At 43.3% G+C, this 18,944-nt stretch overlaps 1 protein-coding gene across 2 annotated transcripts in view; it reads left to right on the top strand.

The window, feature by feature from the left end:
• The window catches only part of ABCC5 (ATP binding cassette subfamily C member 5), a 90,033-nt gene that overhangs the window by 53,725 nt on the left and 17,364 nt on the right, over positions 1–18,944 (top strand). For both annotated transcript variants that reach the window (XM_049105665.1, XM_025451594.3), the window contains exons 16-25: positions 655–798; positions 3,234–3,336; positions 5,628–5,812; positions 6,393–6,539; positions 6,832–6,961; positions 8,197–8,350; positions 8,436–8,564; positions 10,397–10,583; positions 12,375–12,464; positions 14,435–14,624. In XM_049105665.1, the coding sequence (XP_048961622.1) occupies positions 655–798; positions 3,234–3,336; positions 5,628–5,812; positions 6,393–6,539; positions 6,832–6,961; positions 8,197–8,350; positions 8,436–8,564; positions 10,397–10,583; positions 12,375–12,464; positions 14,435–14,624 (1,459 nt within the window). The remainder of the gene's footprint in view (positions 1–654; positions 799–3,233; positions 3,337–5,627; positions 5,813–6,392; positions 6,540–6,831; positions 6,962–8,196; positions 8,351–8,435; positions 8,565–10,396; positions 10,584–12,374; positions 12,465–14,434; positions 14,625–18,944) is intronic.

The raw sequence follows: 18,944 nt of genomic DNA, 5'->3' as shown, positions 1-18,944 counted from the left end.
TTTTGCATATAAATCAGTCAGTAAAAGGGCTGAGAGGAGTAGGCTGCAACTGGAGTTTGGGTATGAGATGGTTTGGAAAGCATTGTGTTAATATCTATATGCAAGTGAGAACTGTTTAAGGAAAACAAGCTCTTCTCCCTCTGGCATGCCAAGACAAGCAGCCACTTTGGAGAGCAGCTCCAGGATGTTGCCATCTGCTTTGCATATGCTGTCAAGTTTAGGGGGCTAATCCCCCACTCTGCCGCAGAAAGTCTGTAGTCATATGTACTTCTGGTTGCGGCGAAAGGATGTGAAGTTTAATGCAAGGCTCATGTGGCTCTGTCAACAGATTTCTGTCAAACACTAGAGGTGATGCTCCTTGAACCGCATCACAAGGCACAGTAAACTAAAGCAGGGATTCTCTCACTCTTGGCACTATTGACATTTTGGGGCAGATAGCCCTTTGTTGTGGGGGGCTGTCCTGAGCATCCCTGGCCTCTATCTACTAGATGACAGCAATACTCGTCCCCAGCAACCAAAAAGGTCTCCTAGAGTGCCAGATGTCCCATGGGAGGCTCAGTTGCCTCCAGATGAGAACCTCTGAAGGAGGGTGTGGGCATTCAGCGTATTTGCACAATATCAGCCACACTGTGTTGTCCCTGCCTTTGTCTCCAGTACCTGGCCGATTGTGATGAAGTGATCTTCATGAAAGAGGGCTGTATTACAGAAAGAGGCACCCATGAGGAACTGATGAATTTAAATGGTGATTATGCTACCATTTTTAATAACCTGTTGCTGGGAGAGACACCACCTGTTGAGGTAAGATTCTCATGGCATTCGTGGGCATCTCCTCTTTTCTAGCAAGGGAGACATGACCATAGCGAGATGATGGAGAGATCTCAGCTGAACTCTTATGGCAGGGGCCCTATTTTCTGGCGACCAGGGTCCTATGTTTAGGTCACATACCGGTGCTGCTCTATGAGAGCAGGATTATGGGGCTGGTTGAGCTGATGTCTTCTGCCACTGAGAACAAATTACTGAGGCAATGACAGGGAGAAGGATATAGGTTCAGTGTGTGCTGTTGTTTAGTCATAACCTAGCTTTGTAAACTCCGTCATTCCTGATTGAAGCATTATGACTCTCCTTTTTAAATAAACAAGTGAATAAAGAGTGGGGGAAGAGAAGTGAAATACTGCATACATTTGAAAATGATCCCTGGTGCCTTGGCTGCTAACTTGGCACTCATTAACTGACACCTACTGTGTCCCACTTACTGGATGAGACACATTATAGATGTCATCCCATTTAGTCATTTTAACAGAGCTCTGTGGTGAAGTAGGATTATCCCCCACTTTTACAAGCTGAGGGAATGGAAGATCAGAAAAGTAAGCTGCTTGCTGAAAGGGCGGCCTGACTCCACAGTGCTCCTTCTGCCTTGCTATCCTGCCTCTTGTGGCAACACAGAAAGATGACAGCTTACCAGAGCTTTACTCTAGACTCCAAGTTAGGCAAAAAATAGAGTATTTTTAGGTAGAGCTAGCCAAAGAGTTTTTTTTTTGTTTTTTTTCTTGCCAACCTGCTCTCATTTTGAGCTCCTTATTCTGTGGTCACCTTGGATCCTAGGGGTGCACTCAAGCTAGGCTAAAAGCTACTTCTTAGCTACCAGGTCATTTTGATGTGTGCACAGGATAAAAACAGAGTATCAGGACTTCTTGGGAGTCCTATTTCAGTCTTTGGGTGTCATCTTATTTGATTTCACAAACAGTACCACTAACTGTTTGTGACCGATGTGTTTTAGGCTTCTGGGAATAACAAGCATTCTAGAGTGTCACCAGGAACTTCCATAGAGACACCTGAATCCATTTTATAACTCTCCCTATGACTCTCAGAGTACTTTGGACTCTTCAGAAGTTTTCCTCCTCACTGTAGACATGAAGGGGAAAATGAGAGGGAGAGCTCAATCCCATGACCCTAAGATCATGACCTAAGTCAGATGCTCAACCAACTTCCACTGAGGCACCTCAGGCTTATAGGTTTGAGCTCTGCACTGTGTGTAGAGATCACTTAAAAGTAAAATCTTTTAAGAAGTAAATGAAGTAAACTATAGAAGGGAATTTTCTATATAAAGATAATAAGAGGAACTTCAAAAGGAGAGCATTGGGCAGCCCCGGTGGCGCAGCAGTTTGGTGCCGCCTGCAGCCTGGGGTGTAATCCTGGAGACCCGGGATCGAGTCCCACATCGGGCTCCCTGCATGGAGCCTGCTTCTCCCTCTGTCTGTGTCTCTGCCTCTCTCTCTCTCTCTGTGTGTCTATGAATAAATAAATAAAATCTTTTTTTTTAAAAAAAAAAAAAAGGAGAGCATTAAGCAGCTTCCATTATCTCAGGTTCAGTGATGAATGTTTATTAAGTCCCTTTGTGCCCTACTACAGTCAGTGCTTGGTGCTATGCCTGGTAGAGGTTACCACCACGCATCAGACATCATCTCGTCCTTGAGAGACTTGCCATCTCCTAGGAAAGACCGATGCTCTATGCTTTTACAGGCAATTGTAAAACACCAGGCCACATTTGCAGCAACATGCTATAATGGAGTACTAACCAAGTGCCTGGGAGAACAGGGGAGGGGTGAGTTCTAGAGGAGTTTAAATTGCCTCAGGGAGGATATAAGATTTGAATCCTTCCAAATGAGAACAACTGTAACTGAGTTGGGACAAGAGGAGGGGCATTCCAAATGAAGAACCGGTGTGGACAAAGGTCCAGAAGTGGAGAATGACAGTGTGGTGTGAGGAATGGTATGAAATCCAGTGTGGCTGGAGAGTAGAAGCCACAGGAGTGGGAGAGGAACATGTGGAGTCAGGCAAGGGCCAGAATGTGGAGTTTTTTTGCAAAACCAGGCTGAGGAGTTTGAATGTATCCTGTGGGAGCAGTGGGAAATGATCAGATCTAGGATTTGATTGAGTAATGTGGAGATCAGAGATGAGAGGAATGGAAATGACCCCAGCCCTAAAACTTTGGGCAAGTTGGAGTGGATGAGAACATTGGAGAGAGCAGTGTCAATGGAATAACAGGATAGGAACCCAAATCTCAAAGACTGGAGAAGTTGAGAAAGTACGAGGCGGTGGCCCTTTTAAGAGGTTTGATGTATCTTTTCTCAAGAATAGCAGCAGCTTGACAGATCATTCTCCAGTATGTCCTGTGGGCATTTTTCTGAATGGCCATACTGTAACTGGAGACACTTTTTTTTTTTTAATATTAGATTAATTCAAAAAAAGAAACCAGTGGTTCACAGAAGAAATCACAAGACAAGGGTCCTAAAACAGGATCAGTAAAAAAGGAGAAAGCAGTGAAGCCGGAAGAAGGTAATGACCTTTTTCAAGATTTTAGATTATCATTCAAGTTTATCAGAAAGTATGCCAAGTGGTAATTCATAATGTTTGACAGCATTGTGTGTTGTAGAGTCTCTTGCCTTATATTTCTGGAATAACAAACTCTTGTATAACTTTGGGAGACCATGAGGCGCTTTCTGTTTGCTTAAACAGACCAAAGCAGTAAGAATGACCTTTAATCCTCTTCTCTACACATTGTGGGTCAGGTGTCTGTAATCATAGCTGAGTCATCTTGAGTAAGGAAAAACGGAATGATGGGTTGAGGTACACCCTTCCTCCTGTGATTGACCTCTGCTCTTTTAAAGTCAGTGCCAGTCTATGGGGCCGCCTGGCTGGCTCAGTCGGTATAGCATGCGACTCTTGATCTTAGGGTTATTCGTTCGAGCCCCATGTTGGGTGTAGATATTACTTAAAAATAAAAATCTTAAAAATAAAATAAAACTTGGTGCTAGTCTAGGCAGAGATGCTCAGCACCAGCAATGCCTATATCTTCAATGGCTCCGTTGTTAGAATGATACACTCATGGCTTTTTCTGATGAGGCTACAGCAGGACCAGGCTGAAGAGTTACAGCGCAGGTTTTTCCCTTCTGACTTTCCCCAGCCAGAGTCCTGGCTCTGGTTTCTTAAATCCCTTATCTTATCAACTAAAAAAAAATACTGAGTTAGGAAGGCTATTTATAATACCTCTGGCAATATCACCTTTGTGAACTTTAAGTTGCCTATCAGTTTACCAGAAAGAAAGAAAAAAGAATGCAGCCCTGTTTTAAAGCTCTCCTTTTGTTGTGTCACCATGTCATCTCATGTTATGAATCCAGGACTTCTGAGTTTGTGGCTGCTTTGACCCTGGGCCTGTTTTCATTTCCTTGTTCTTAAAACTGCACAGATGTTTGCTGTTAAGAGTTGACCATCCTGATTTAGCACACCCTGCCACTTTTCTTTCTTTCCTTAAACCGTGTATGAGACTTTGAATTAGGTGTGATTTAAGATACCTTTACGCACACAAACTCCGCACAGAAGGCTGAGTCATCTGTCAGTTCCTGGCAAAGGCAGTATTAAAAACCCCAGAAAACCCTGAGGGAGCATTTGTTCTCATACAGAGCCCCTGACCTGGATACTCACAACTCTTCAGGTACTCCAGGCACGTGAGGCTTGTTCCAAGATAATTAAATGTTGCCCGTGATAGAGAGGCACTGGCATTTTGTAGGGCTGTTTCTCTGGGTTAATGCATCAGCATCAGTCACCTGACCATCCCAGGGAGCCTCCAGGAGGTACCCTCCTCAGCTGATTGACACGGCCTACTGAATTTACCTCCCGAAATGTCAGCCCCATTGCCATGACCCTGGTTCTGGCTGCCATTATCTTGCACCTAGAGTGTTCCTGCTGCTTCCTTTTAAATCTGTCCTCTATGCAGAGAACTGAGTTCTCTGAGACCAACCGACTCACTCTCCTGCAGGAAGTCTTGTGGCAGCCTCTCATTTCAAAGCAGTGCTTTCTAATCTCGGTCCTGATAGGGCACACATAGAAAAATGTCATCATTTGTATGGGACACTGGGATGCATAGATGAGGCTGCTCACTGCTAGAGGTGGCTGATCCTGCCAACCACAGCCTGGAAGTCTGATTTTCACATGTGTGGAGCCCACAAGAAGTTCTTGTCTGAAGGATGAAGTTCAGATACCTTTATCCTCTGACCACGGCCTCCTTGGTCATCCTTATCTCCTGCCACTCTTCAGGTGCACTTCATGTTCTAGCTTGCTGAACTGGCTGGCTGTACATACTGCTGTTTTCCCACCTCTGTCTCGGGGATCACCTTTGCCCTCCCTGGTTAAACCTGCTGTGCCTTTTGAGGCTATACAGAAAGCAGAAAGTCTTCCCTGAAACAGCTCCCCCAAGGAGGTTAGGTACACCTGGATGTTCCCATGCTGCCCTGCATATATCTCTAGCATTGTATTTAGCATATTTTATTATAATTATCTGTTTTATTTTATCTGTCTGTCCTACAGAAGAGTCCTCCGCCAGATTTCAAGGGGCAGGGACATAATCTTAATTGTCTTTACTGCTCCAAGGCCTCATCCTGGGCCTGGTTCATGGTAGTGCTTAGTAGGTGTTAAATGGAAGAATATTCTAATAAGGATGAAGTAATTCTAATTTAGATCCATGTGAAACTAGGTTTTCTTTGATTCTGCTCTTCTATAGGTACTTAGTTTTGGGAAAGTAGCCTTTTCTTGCTGAGTTCATGTGTTTTGTTTTTGTTTTTCCTACTTAGGGCAGCTGGTACAACTGGAAGAAAAGGGGCAGGGTTCGGTGCCCTGGTCAGTGTATGGTGTCTACATCCAGGCTGCTGGGGGCCCCTTGGCATTCCTGGTCATTATCTCCCTTTTCATGCTGAATGTGGGCAGCACCGCCTTCAGCAATTGGTGGTTGAGTTACTGGATCAAGCAAGGAAGTGGGGTAAGGTTACTCATTAATTGGAAAATTATATGCCTAAGAATGTGGCTGTTTCTTTGTGTTCTCTGGCTGTTCTTAGGAAAACCGCTCTAGTTTTCAATTGAAAGAACTAATGAACAAGGATTACCCGGGATGAAAAACACAAGCCCCTAATGTAATCTCACAAGATAGCTGCTCCCTTGGGACGTTTGGGTGGTTCAGCAGTTGGGCACTGCCTTTGGCTCAGGTTGTGATCGTGGGATCTGGGATCAAGTCCTGCATTGGGCTCCTGCGAAGAGCCTGCTTCTCCCTCTGCCTGTGTCTCTGTCTCTCTGTGTGTGTGTGTCCCTAATGAATAAACAAATTAATCTTTAAAAAAAATAGTTGCTCCCTGATCAACTCATGGAGCAGTAGGACACCTGAAGGTTGTCTGCCTTCATCCACTGGAAAAGAGAGAAGTGGGGGGCAAAGCCTGCCTTGTGTTTGCCACAACCAGCTTGCACAGTCATTATCCTGCACCTTCCTTTGAGCTGAGAATGGCCCTGAGTAGGAGTTCTTGGCTGCCCTTAGGAATCTTGCCTCACAGAGCCTTGCCTCCAAACAGAACACCACAGTGACTCAGGGGAACAAGACCTCTATGAGCAGCAGCATGAAGGACAATCCTCTCATGCAGTACTATGCCAGCATCTACGCCCTCTCCATGGCAGTCATGCTGATCCTGAAAGCCATTCGAGGAGTGGTCTTTGTCAAGGTAGGCAGTGGTGGCTTCAGTGGTGACTATGTGGTGAGGCTCCAGCATGGCCTCTCTCAGGTTATTTCTGAACAGGGGAGCTCCTCTGAAGCAGGATGGCTGTAGCTGAAATGATCTGTAGCCCATTAGTCTCAGCCTTTTCTTAGTACCCACCTCTTTCTTCCATGACCCTTTGCCCCTCTCCAGCTTTGGGAGTGGATGTCCTATGGAATTGTGATCTGGATAAATAGGAACTGAGTATTCCTGAGTCCCTGAGTTTCTGTGCTCTGATCACTTTGTCCCCTGCTGCTAGGGCACACTGCGAGCCTCCTCCCGGCTCCATGATGAACTTTTCCGAAGGATCCTTCGAAGCCCTATGAAGTTTTTTGACACCACCCCCACGGGGAGGATTCTCAACAGGTTTTCCAAAGACATGGATGAAGGTATTTCTCACTGCTTCTTTTATGCTCTGGAGCACAAGCTGCAGCTTCTTGTGCTCTCTAGCCTTCTAGGTGACTCGCCAGGTGTACACATCTGTCCATCTTTACACTCTTGAGAGAGTGTGGTAGTTGCTGGCATCCACGCCAGGAACATTTTGCTTTTGGACTTTCTCTGGGTTACAGCTTGTACTTAGGCTAAAGACCCATCTGATTGTTTTCACCTGTTGTCTAAGTTCTCGTTTGATTTCATTTAACCTGAAAACAAGTTCAGAGGACTGAGTTTGCATAAATGCTTTGGATGGGAGCATCTGAGATTCCAAAACATGTTTACTTCGAGGGTAGTACATTGGATGTTGGACACCTACAACCTCTGGCAGGTTTTCTGGATGCTGCATGGGCTGTGCCAGCACCAGAACTTAAATACTTCTCATGGCCCATAATAATAATAATGGCACCTGATATTTATTGAGGGCTTACTGTGTAACCAGCAGTGTGCTGAATGTTCCAGATACATTATCCTAATCCTCACAGTAGCCCTATTGGATGGGTATTGTTTCACCCACTGAATACATGGGAAAGCTGATGTCTAGCAAGGTTAAATAACTTGCCCAAGATTTCACAGCTATTAGATAACAAAACTGGGAATTGAGCCCAGATCTTTTCACCCTAGAGCTAATGCTTTTAACTATCACCCTGTGCTGCCTCCACAGGAGTTTGTTTCAGATGTTGATAAGCCAACAGAAAGCCATGGCTGGAGGTAACAAGGGATCAGAACCATCACTGATACACAGAACTGATGCATGATATAATCCCATTTCTGCTAAACACACACACACACACACACACACACACACACACACAAATGGAGAAAAGATGGAAAGAAAAAAAAATCAGTGATACCAACATGTCTGGGATTTTTATGAAAATACTCCAGCCAAAAGTGGGAAAAAAAAGTGGGAATAGGAGATAGCCCAGAGGAGATGAAGAAAACCCAAAGGGGTTGGGTAGCCTAGTAAACCCAGGAGGGGGCCTGGGGGAGAAAGATCATTTAGATTTTCTTGGAACAAGAGAAAATTAGATCAACCAGATTTCTAGATTTTTCTTTGATTTAAAAGACAACAGACATTTCAGAAAGAGAATTTGTGGAATCTCTTTGTGTTTATAAAAAAATTTTGGCCTCATTTTTCCTATTTGTGGATCCCAACAGTCTGACATTTGTTCCTTTATGGTTTCTCCAGTGGATGTACGCCTGCCATTCCAGGCCGAAATGTTCATCCAGAATGTCATCCTGGTGTTCTTCTGTGTTGGAATGATCGCTGGAGTTTTCCCGTGGTTCCTGGTGGCAGTGGGACCCCTCTTCATCCTCTTTTCAGTTCTGCACATTGTCTCCAGGTAAAGAAGAAGTGTTCATGTCTCCCAGGGATGAAGCCAGGGTTGCTTGTCTACTGCTCTGACACAGAACTCATTCTCTCTCCAGGGTCCTGATTCGAGAGCTGAAGCGTCTGGACAATATCACACAGTCGCCTTTCCTCTCCCACATCACATCTAGCATACAGGGCCTTGCCACCATTCATGCCTACAACAAAGGGCAGGAATTTCTGCACAGGTCAGTGCTGATGGTGGCCGGAGGGCTCCAAGTGGAGTCAACATCCCAGCATTTAATAAGCCTAAGAGGCCTTTCAAGGCCAGAGTTGGGGATTGGAAAGCTTGTTACCGAGAGGATTAGTGATCTAATGGTCTCTGATTAAAATTCACTCACTTCCCAGAAGTCCTTTTGAAGCAAATGAGAAGACAAAAATATAGGTTTGGAGTCTATTGGCTTTGGACTCTAAATGGCTATAATTGAAGGAGGTTCTTTTAATTTCTTTTTCTTTTTCTTTTTGGAATAGTGAGGGTCATTGACATTAGACTGACATATTAGCTACTGAATATGATTTAGATGAGAAATTTATATACATAGACTGTCATTGTGGAGATTTATTTTAACAAGAGATTGGAACTAACTTAAATGTTCTTCGAGAGAGCTAGTTAAATAAGCTATGGTATACCCATATAGATTATTATGTGGCCCTTAAAAAGAATGAGATAGGGGTGCCTGGGTGGCTCAGTTAGTTAGGCATCTGACTCTTGATTTTTGTCTCAGGTCGTGATCTTGAGATCAAGCCCCGTGTCTGGCTCTGTGCTGGGCCTGGAGCTTACTTGGGATTCTCTCTTTCCATTGTCCCACCCACTTGTGCATACATTCACTCTCTAAAAAAGAAAGTGAGTTTAGGTTAAACAATTCAAAAAAATATTCCTAACTTTAAGAGAAATACAGTAAAATAAGCTCCAAATAGGTATATGTACATACATACATATGAATACATTGAAGTGTATTGAAAAAAAATGCTGAGAGAAGATACAGCAGAATATTAACCCTGGTTTTAACTGAGTGGTGAGAATACTTCATTTTCTTCTTTACTGCATTTCCTAAATTTTCTCCAAACATCTTATATGAAGAGGAAAAGTGGTTTTATCTGTCTGTGTGTCTGTCGGTCATCTGTCTCTCTTAAAGCAAAGCATTATTTGCCTGGCAAGACTTCCTGCTTGGGAGTTCTAATTATGGGCAGCCTGGGTGGCTCAGTGGTTTAGTGCCACCTTCAGCCCAGGGCATGATCCTGGAGACCCAGGATCGAGTCCCACATCGGGCTCCCTGCATGGAGTCTGCTTCTCCCTCTGCCTGTATCTCTACCTCTCTGTTTCTCTGTTTCTCATGAATAAATAAATAAAATCTTAAAAAAAAAAAAAAAGGGAGTTCTAGTTATATGTGTATGTGACACCCAAGCCTTTGGATGGGGTCTGTTCTGCTCCCTAGGACCCCTGCTGACAGTAGTGTCTTGCTCCTTCAGTGGCAAAGATTGTCCAGATCTTTTTTACTGTCATTTAATTTCTGGTTCTGTGCTCCATGGTCTTGGAAGCAAGTACCATTTTACCCAACAGCAATGCCTCAGCAGATGTTTTCTACTTGACAATGTTCAGTCTGCAAGTTTATCTTTCCAGGTCTTAGGGCATTTCTGCAATTTGCCTATGTAGCCTGTCTCTTTGAGGAAATCACCCCAGATCTAAGATATTTTTCTAAAGCTTAACCAACCTCTTTATTTGGTCTCCTTTCCCTGTGCATTTGTTGTACTTTCAACATAGATATTTTTTCCACTAATATTTTGAACATGTTTCTTTGAAACTAAGAAAACTAGAGACTAGTAAAACTAGAAAACCTCAAGTTGTCCTATGTGTGGCACCTGGAATCCTTTGTAGTCCTTAGGTTCCCATATCCTCCTAGTGACAAACAGGAAATACTTGAAAGCGCTCTATCCGTAATTCACCAGTGCTCTGACATCACTCACTCCCAGGGTACTGTGGTATTTTGTTTGTCTCTTAGGTGTTCTGTCTCCCTCACAGGTACCAGGAGCTACTGGATAACAACCAAGGTCCTTTCTTCTTGTTCACGTGTGCAATGCGGTGGCTGGCTGTGCGGCTGGACCTCATTAGCATTGCCCTGATCACCACCACTGGGCTGATGATCGTTCTCATGCACGGACAGATTCCCCCTGCCTATTCGGGTCTTGCCATCTCTTATGCTGTCCAGGTCAGTCTCCATGCCCGGGGCTGGAGCATTACCTTTGCTCGCTTGAGTCCTCTGCAAAGCACGGTAGGGGGCTCTCCCTAAGTCTTTGACTCCTAGAGCCTCTGCCCACCTGCTTTGCTAGTAACATCCTGGACTTGGCTAGGGTGGGGAGGATGGGAGACAGTACGGGTGGTATGTAGGAACAAAGGGATTTAAGGCTGTTGCACGTGTTTAAGAAATAGGTGCAAAAAATTAAAAAACAAAAAAACAAAAACAAAAGAAATAGGTGCTATGTATTTAGAAATAAACATGATTTTGAAAATAGTTTCTTAATTATGGGTTTCTGTGTTCACCACCCTCTCATCTCTGGCCTCTTCCTGGTCTTCTAAGAAATACTATGTCTTCAATATGCTTCTTATATGCATTTTATTATCAGGCCTCTGATTTTCCCAAAACTGTTACATATGCAGACCCAGCCCCTAGGGATAGTATATGGTCTTAAATAGCTCAGAGAATAATTGGGAACTTGAACTCTAAGTATTTTGAAGATGTTAAAGAATTATGATTAATTTTTTAGATATCATCCTGGTATTGGGCAATGGTATTGTGTTTTTAAAGAGTATGTGTTAGAGGGATCCCTGGGTGGTGCAGCAGTTTAGCGCCTGCCTTTGGCTCAGGGCACGATCCTGGAGACCCAGGATCGAATCCCACATCGGGCTCCCGGTGCATGGAGCCTGCTTTTCCCTCTGCCTATGTCTCTGCGCCCGCCCCCCCCTCTGTGACTATCGTAAAAAAATTTAAAAAAAAGTATGTGTTAGAGAGATGCAAGCTAAAATAAGGATAAAATGATAGGATGTCTAGGATTTGCTTTCACATACAGAGGGTGGTGTGCTATAGATAAAACAATATTGTCTATAGGTTGACAGGTTTTTAAGTACTTGGGAGTTCATTATACTGCCCTTTCTACTCTTGTTTATGTTTGATATTTTTCCATATCAGAAAGATCAAAATAAATAAGTAGCCATGAGAACCAAGAAGAGATATGTATCTTTACAGATTCCCAAAGATGTCTGTCCATGTTACACAGACTTAGTTGATTATTTGTTTGTTTTTTTTTTAATATTTTTTTCTTTCTTTATTTATGATAGTCACACAGAGAGAGAGAGAGAGAGAGGCAGAGACATAGGCAGAGGGAGAAGCAGGCTCCATGCACCGGGAGCCCGACGTGGGATTCGATCCCGGGTCTCCAGGATCGCGCCCTGGGCCAAAGGCAGGCGCCAAACCGCTGCGCCACCCAGGGATCCCTTTTTTTTTTTTTTTTTTCTTTATTTATTAGTTGATTATTTGAAGGGGGAGAATATATGTTGTATGCACTGTGGTTCAGGATCCTCAGTCTGAAGCACACAGGGGTTCTGCATTCTCAGTAGTTGCTCACAGGTTGATAAATATCTCCATTTGTTGTGATAGCCAGAGCAGGTGCAGGCTTCTCTGAATGAAGCCCAGAAGTTACTCAGCTGCAGATATGTGTACTGGAAATGTAAGAATGGATGGAAAGCCTTTGGATACAGGGAAGCCAGTGCCAGCAGTACCACAATGCCACCTGCATTCACTGAGAATTACAGTTGATTGGGGGATAATAAGCATTGTGTTGAACATTTAGAGAATGACTTGGTCTGTAAAACCAGCTGCTGCAGGTGCCCAATTCAGTTCATATATTGAACTGTCATCCTCTAGATGGAAGAGGTTTTCTAGTGGTGTCCTGACATGTGTTCATAAGGAATTCTTTCTTGGATTTTGCTTCTTGTTAACCAGTTAACGGGGCTGTTCCAGTTTACCGTCAGACTGGCATCCGAGACAGAAGCCCGCTTCACCTCAGTGGAGAGGATCAACCACTACATCAAGGTCAGGATGCTAAAGCCTATTACTGTGGTCCGACCCTTCACAGGGTCCTTTCACCCTTTGGCTTCCTCAGGGGGCTGTGCAAGGAGGATGCTTTTTTTCTCACAAGGGAGGACCAGCACTCTCTTCAACATGTGTGGAATGGAGAAGAGATTATCCTAAGGGTTTCTAAACGTTCTTGTGAACTGTGATTAAAGGATGTGGGTTCATCAGCTAATTTACAAAATGTCTAGAATTTTGTTAGCTGACTACTGTAACATTTTCCTTAACATCGTTTAAAACCATGTATTGTTTTAAATCTTACTCTACTTCATTTGTTCTTACCTGGGGCTGGCCATCTGTATTCCCTGCTGAGCTTTAGGCAGAGATAGGCTTGGGCCTCACTCATCTCTGGAGATTCTGATACAGTCAGTCTGGGGTGAGACCCAGGCTTCTGAAGTTTTAAAAGCTCCATAGCCAATTCTAAACTGCATTCATAGTTTAGAAACCAGTTAACTTAGTTGATACCAAGATGAACTGACTCTTCCCACACCTTGCCTTAGTGACCCCTGCAGTGTTGCTGGGGGTTACAGCATCTTGCTGCCATGGCATGTCCTACCTGGAACTCTGAAGGCCGTTTTCTATAGAGAGAAGCAGAGGCACGAGTACTTAAGATTCTCCAACTTAACTCAGTTCATAGGAGTTACCTATTTTGTGGATTTCCCAGAGACTTTATCATCAATTTCCAAATAATTGAATAATGAAAACATGGTTTTGAACTAGTATATTATGTTCAGCTGAGAACTAGTGTATTATGTAAACTGCATTTTCCAGCAGACATGCTTCACTGAATTGTTTTGACAATGAACCTCATTAATTGTAGGATATTTCTTAAGCTTACAAATTATTATTATTTTCAGAAAGAATGGCAGATGGCTATCTAATATATCTGCTAATAGCTGTTCCTTTTATTTATCCATTGGCTTCTTTGCCCAGTGCTCATGTCTGTGGACGATATGTGTATGTAGCATTTAATATTGCTGTTGGTGAGAGTCTCTTGCTGGAGAAGTCAGGGTGATGGTCAGCCATAGTAGAGTGGACCCTGCACAAACCAGTCACATTTCTGAGGAATGGCTCTCACTGCCAGTTCCTAGCCTGGATGCCACTGCCAACATGGAGCCCTTCCAGTTTGGAGTTCAAGACTTCAGGCTCCACCTGCACTCACACCCACACCCCTACCCCTGCCCAGAGCACCGTAGCCATTGGCTTTCACTTCCCCATAAGGCTGTAAAGCCCTATGACTAGTCGCCAGAAAATTTCAAAACATTGCAAGGTGTTGGTAACAAAAACTACCCAGTTACATTGAACACAGCATTTTAAAGCTGGATGGATTTTCATGATTCTTTAATCCAGTCCCCATGATGACAAACTAAGACCTAGAGTGAAGAGGTGATAGATATACCCAGATCACACAGCAACTGGTAGCAAATTGGAATTAGGTCCTATATCTCCTGGGGTGACTGATAACATCCAAATGCCAGGATCTGATAAAATGCTCAGTAAATGGTAGTTTCCTTCCTCTGGGTTTGGGCCATTGGCTTTCAAATGGTGGAATCTTGTTTCAAGTAGAATATTTTGAAAGAATTCCGATAAAAAGTGGTGTGTTTGAGGAGCTCATGGAAGACTTCATGTGCCACCCTTGACCTTCAGTTTTATGGAGAAATTCTGTAAGATAGAAAACAATTTGAAAGCCGACTGCCCTCCCCTAGATGCTGCTTGGTGGCCACTGTAAACTGCTAAGTGTAAAGTTAGTCACTATCATACTGTCTAGTTTAGCAGTAAGAAGCACTTACTGCCGAGAGCATCTCCCATAGGAAGGGAAGAGAGCAGCAGCTGCTTCTGTGTGGGCTGTTGTCTGGGTTTTATTTCTCTTCAGAAGCCTTCAACTCCCACAGAATCTGGTCAGTCTGACCCAGTCACTTCTGTCTCCCCAGACTCTCTCTTTGGAAGCACCTGCCAGAATTAAGAACAAGGCTCCCTCTCCTGACTGGCCCCAGGAGGGAGAGGTGACCTTTGAGAATGCAGAGATGAGGTACCAAGAGAATCTCCCTCTGGTTCTAAAGAAAGTGTCCTTCACCATCAAACCCAAGGAGAAGATTGGCATCGTGGGGCGGACCGGATCAGGTAAGAGTATGCAGAGGCCTCTGTGGAAATGTTTGAACCTATCTGAGTTAAGTTTGGGGTCTGTGATTTGCTGTGTATTGAATATTACTCTCATTGCTTCAAAGCAGCTCTGTATTAATGGTATCTCTGAAGCCAATTTTCTCAGTGTATTCTCAACTTTGTTTTTGTAACACTTAGTGTTTTTTCTGATCATAAAAGTATACATTCTCAGTGCAGAAAACTTGGGAGTATATAGCAAAGTACAAAAGGAGAAAAGCACCCTATCTCCACAACCCAGAGATAATTACTGTTAATACAATGGTGGGTATCTTGTCAGGCTTTTTTTGTGTGTGTGTGAAGATTTTATTTATTTATTTGAGAGACAGAGCACAAGCAGGGGAAGGGGCAGAGGGAGAGGGAAAAGCAGACTCCCTCCTGAGCAGGAAGCCTGATGTGGGGCTGGATCCAGGACCAAGAGATCATGACCTGAGCCGAAAGCAGCTGCCCAACCAACTGAGCCACCCAGGCACCTCTTGTCAGCCTTTTTCTATCTACAAGTATGTTTACAAAAACGAGGTCATTTTACAAACACTGTCTCATGGTGTGCCTTTAAATCTTTCAAATATTTTTCTATGTCCATTAGTGGCCTATGACATGAATTCTACACAGCATGATATAAAATTCCATTTTATGGATGTACCATAATTTGTATTTAACCAGTCCCCAGGACACCTGGGTGGCTCCGTGGATGAGTGTCTGCCTTCAGCTCAGGGTGTGATCCTGAGGTCCTAGAATTGAGTCCCACATTGGGCTCCCCATGGGGAGTCTGTTTCTCCCTCTGCCTGTGTCGCTGCATCTCTCTCTGTCTCCCATGAATAAATAAATAAAATCTTAAAAAACACACACACACACACAAAACCAGTCCGATTGTAGGGCATTGATGTTGTTGTCAATTTTTCACTATTATGAGTAGTACTGCAGTGAATATGCTTATTTCTGTGAGGTCAAAATACACAAAAAATTTAAGTCATCTGTGACATATTGCTAGTGTTGCCTCATGTTTATCAGATGCTAATGCAGCTCTAAATAAGGAACCTGTGTTAAGACAAATTATTTTCTTAAAATAATAGTTTCAAAGAAAGCTTCTCATATTACTTCTATGCCCTTTAGAATTCTAGGGTCAAGACTTGAGTAATTCATTTCTTTCCCTCTTACCTTCCTCAATTCAAAGATTGAGTCTTGTTTTCTTTTACTAACTGGTTTACTTGGTATGAGAAGTCTCCTCTGGTTAACTCCTCATCAGTTTTTGGGCTCCATGCTTCTTTGGCATCAAAACTCTTCTAGCTTTGTTTCTCTCCATTATAAAAAAGAAGAAAGAAAGCCTTGTATCGTTTCTAGCCAATTTACTTTAAAGAACTTGCTAAGATGAGAAGAAAAAGCCATTTCTTGCTTTCTATTTGAAGGAGTTATTTCATGTCCAAACAATACACTGTAAGTTTTTTATGCTGGAAGGATAATGGTCAGCCAAAGAGGGTGGCTGTCCTCAAAGCTCTTCCTTTGCTTTCTCCCTCAAATTCCCTCCGCTACATTGGCTCCTGGGGGTACACTGCTCTCCTGAAAGCTCTGACTGATATCTCCTGTGATTCCCTTTAATATGGGTAAGACAGACTGAACTATTAAGACTTTATTAAACCTGGGACGCCTGGGTGGCTCAGTGGTTGAGCGTCTGCCTTTGGCTCATGGTGTGATCCTGGAGTCCCGGGATCGAGTCCTGCATCGGGCTTCCTGCATGGAGCCTGCTTCTCCCTCTGCCTGTGTCTCTGCCTCTCTCTCTCTCTGTGTGTCTCTCATGAATAAATAGATAAGGTCTTAAAAAAAAAAAAAAGACTTTATTAAACCAGGGGTGCCTGCGTGGCTCACAGTCAGTTGAGTGACTGACTCTTGGTTTCAGCTCAGTTCATGATCTCAGGTTATGAGATCGAGCCCCATGTCTGCATCCAGAGCAGAGTATGCTTGTTCCTCTACCTCTGCTCCTCCCCTCTCTCATGTGTGCACACTTTCTCTCTCTCAAATAAATAGATAAAATCTTTTTATTTTTATTTTTTTATTTTTTATTTTTTTGATAAAATCTTTTTAAAAAGACTTTATTAAATTATAAACAGTGACAGAAGAAAAATTAAAAAAAAAAGATTATAAATAGCCTGACTTACAAAGTCTAAACACTAATCCTAACAAGCTTCTTCAAAGACTCTTAGACCATGGACATGACTGTGAGGACTTCATGGCCTCTTTTACTAGTATATGCTATCTAGATCCAGAGAACTATAAAGTCTTCCAGTCCAGGTGACATCTTTTGTTAAAGTGGAACAGCGTGGTCTATTTATCTGAGGACAGTTCCTTCCTTAGTTCAGATCTTAAAACAAAGCACTGCCTTGGCAGTGAGGGAGTCCCATTGCATCCCTTAAATGAGGGTAGGGGGCCACTAACCAGACCCCCCAATTCTGAATAAAGCCATTCACTTGTATGAGGAAAACTCCTCATTAAGAGTCCTGCTGTGGGGCACCTGGGTGGCTCAGTTAAGTGCCCGATTCTTGATTTCAGCTCAGGTCATCTCAGGATCCTGGGATCCAGCTGGCATTAAGCTCTGTGCTCAGTGAGGATTCTGCTTGGGATTCTCTCTCTCTCTCTTTCTCCCTCTGCCCCCACCACTCCCATCTCATGCCCTCTTTCTCTCAAATAAGCAAATCTTCAAAAATAAATAAATAAAAGATTCCTGCTGCATGGATTTGATTTCCCAGCTCATTTCTAATAGATGGTTGCAAGGATTGCTGCTTTAGGAAGGTGGACATTCCACAATAGCCAAACTGTGGAAGGAGCCTCGGTGTCCATCGAAAGATAAATGGATAAAGAAGATGTGGTTTATGTATACAATGGAATATTACTCAGCCATTAGAAATGACAAATACCCACCATTTGCTTCAACATGGATGGAACTGGAGGGTATTATGCTGAGTGAAATAAGTCAATCGGAGAAGGACAAACATCATATGGTCTCATTCATTTGGCGAATATAAAAAATAGTGAAAGGGAGACAGAACATGAGAGACTCCTAACTCTGGGAAACGAACTAGGGGGTGTGGAAGGGGAGGTGGGCAGGGGGTGGAGGTGACGGGCACTGAGGGGGGCACTTGATGGGATGAGCATTGGGTGTTATTCTATATGTTGGCAAATTGAACACCAATAAAAAATAAATTGATATACCAAAAAAAAGGAACGTGGACATTTCTCAGGGTCCCCGTTAGTTGTTTGACAGGGGTCTGCCCAGGGAACAAATCCCAACAGTGGAGATATGGCAGTAAATAGTGAGGGCAAGGCAGGGTATTTGAATAGACACTGAGTAGACAAAGTCATGAGGCTCTCACAAGAGGACTTTCAGGACATGGAGGCAGGAGAAGAGCAGGAAGGTTGAGAACCAGGCATCTAGCTAAGGTAAAGTTGTCTAACAGCTTAAAACCTGTAGTTCTCTTTATTTTTAAAAGTACACTCCATACCCAGGGTGGAGCCTAACGTGGGGCTTGAACTCACAGCTGTGAGATCATGACCTGAGCCAAAAATCAAGAGTCAGACACTTAACCACTGAACCACCCAGGCATCCTTAAAAACCTATAGTTGTAAATCTAAACCATGGATCTGAGTTGCAGAAAGGCAGACCCAACTATGTCTAATTTTTAGATGGGGGAGCAGGGGTGGAGGCACTATAGAGATAGCTTTTTAAATGTTTATATCCTTGGCCATAGTAATCTCAGATCTGAGAATCTATCCCAAGGAAATCATCTGAAGCAAGAGCACAATTTGAGTACTAACGCATATGCAATAACATTATTATAATAAACTATGTGTCCAACGTTAGAGGACTGGTCAAATAAGTAGGAGGACATCCCTACTATGGAATATATTGTAGCCACTAAAACTTTAATTTGTAAAATTTTTCATAATATGGTTGAGTGCTTGTTATATAATGTCAAGTAGAAAAAGGCAATTTTTCTAGTGTAATCTCAATTACACTAGAGAAAAGGACTGAAACAAAATGTATCAAAAGTAACAGTAGTGAGATTATGGGAGATTGATGTTATCTTCTTGGATTACTTACATAACTTTTTTTTTTCTTAAGATTTCATTTATTTGAGATAGAGAGGGCATGAGCACAAGCAAGGGGGAGGAGCAGAAAGAAAAGCAGGCCCCCCACTGAGCAGGGAGCCCAATGTGGGGCTCTATCCCAGGACCCCAAGACCTTGATCTGAGCCAAAGGCAGATGCTTAACTGACTGAGCCACCCAAGTGC

Source organism: Canis lupus, chromosome 34 (assembly GCF_003254725.2).
Source record: "Canis lupus dingo isolate Sandy chromosome 34, ASM325472v2, whole genome shotgun sequence".
Lineage (NCBI taxonomy): Eukaryota > Metazoa > Chordata > Mammalia > Carnivora > Canidae > Canis > Canis lupus.
This window is presented reverse-complemented; position numbering and strand designations above follow the sequence as displayed.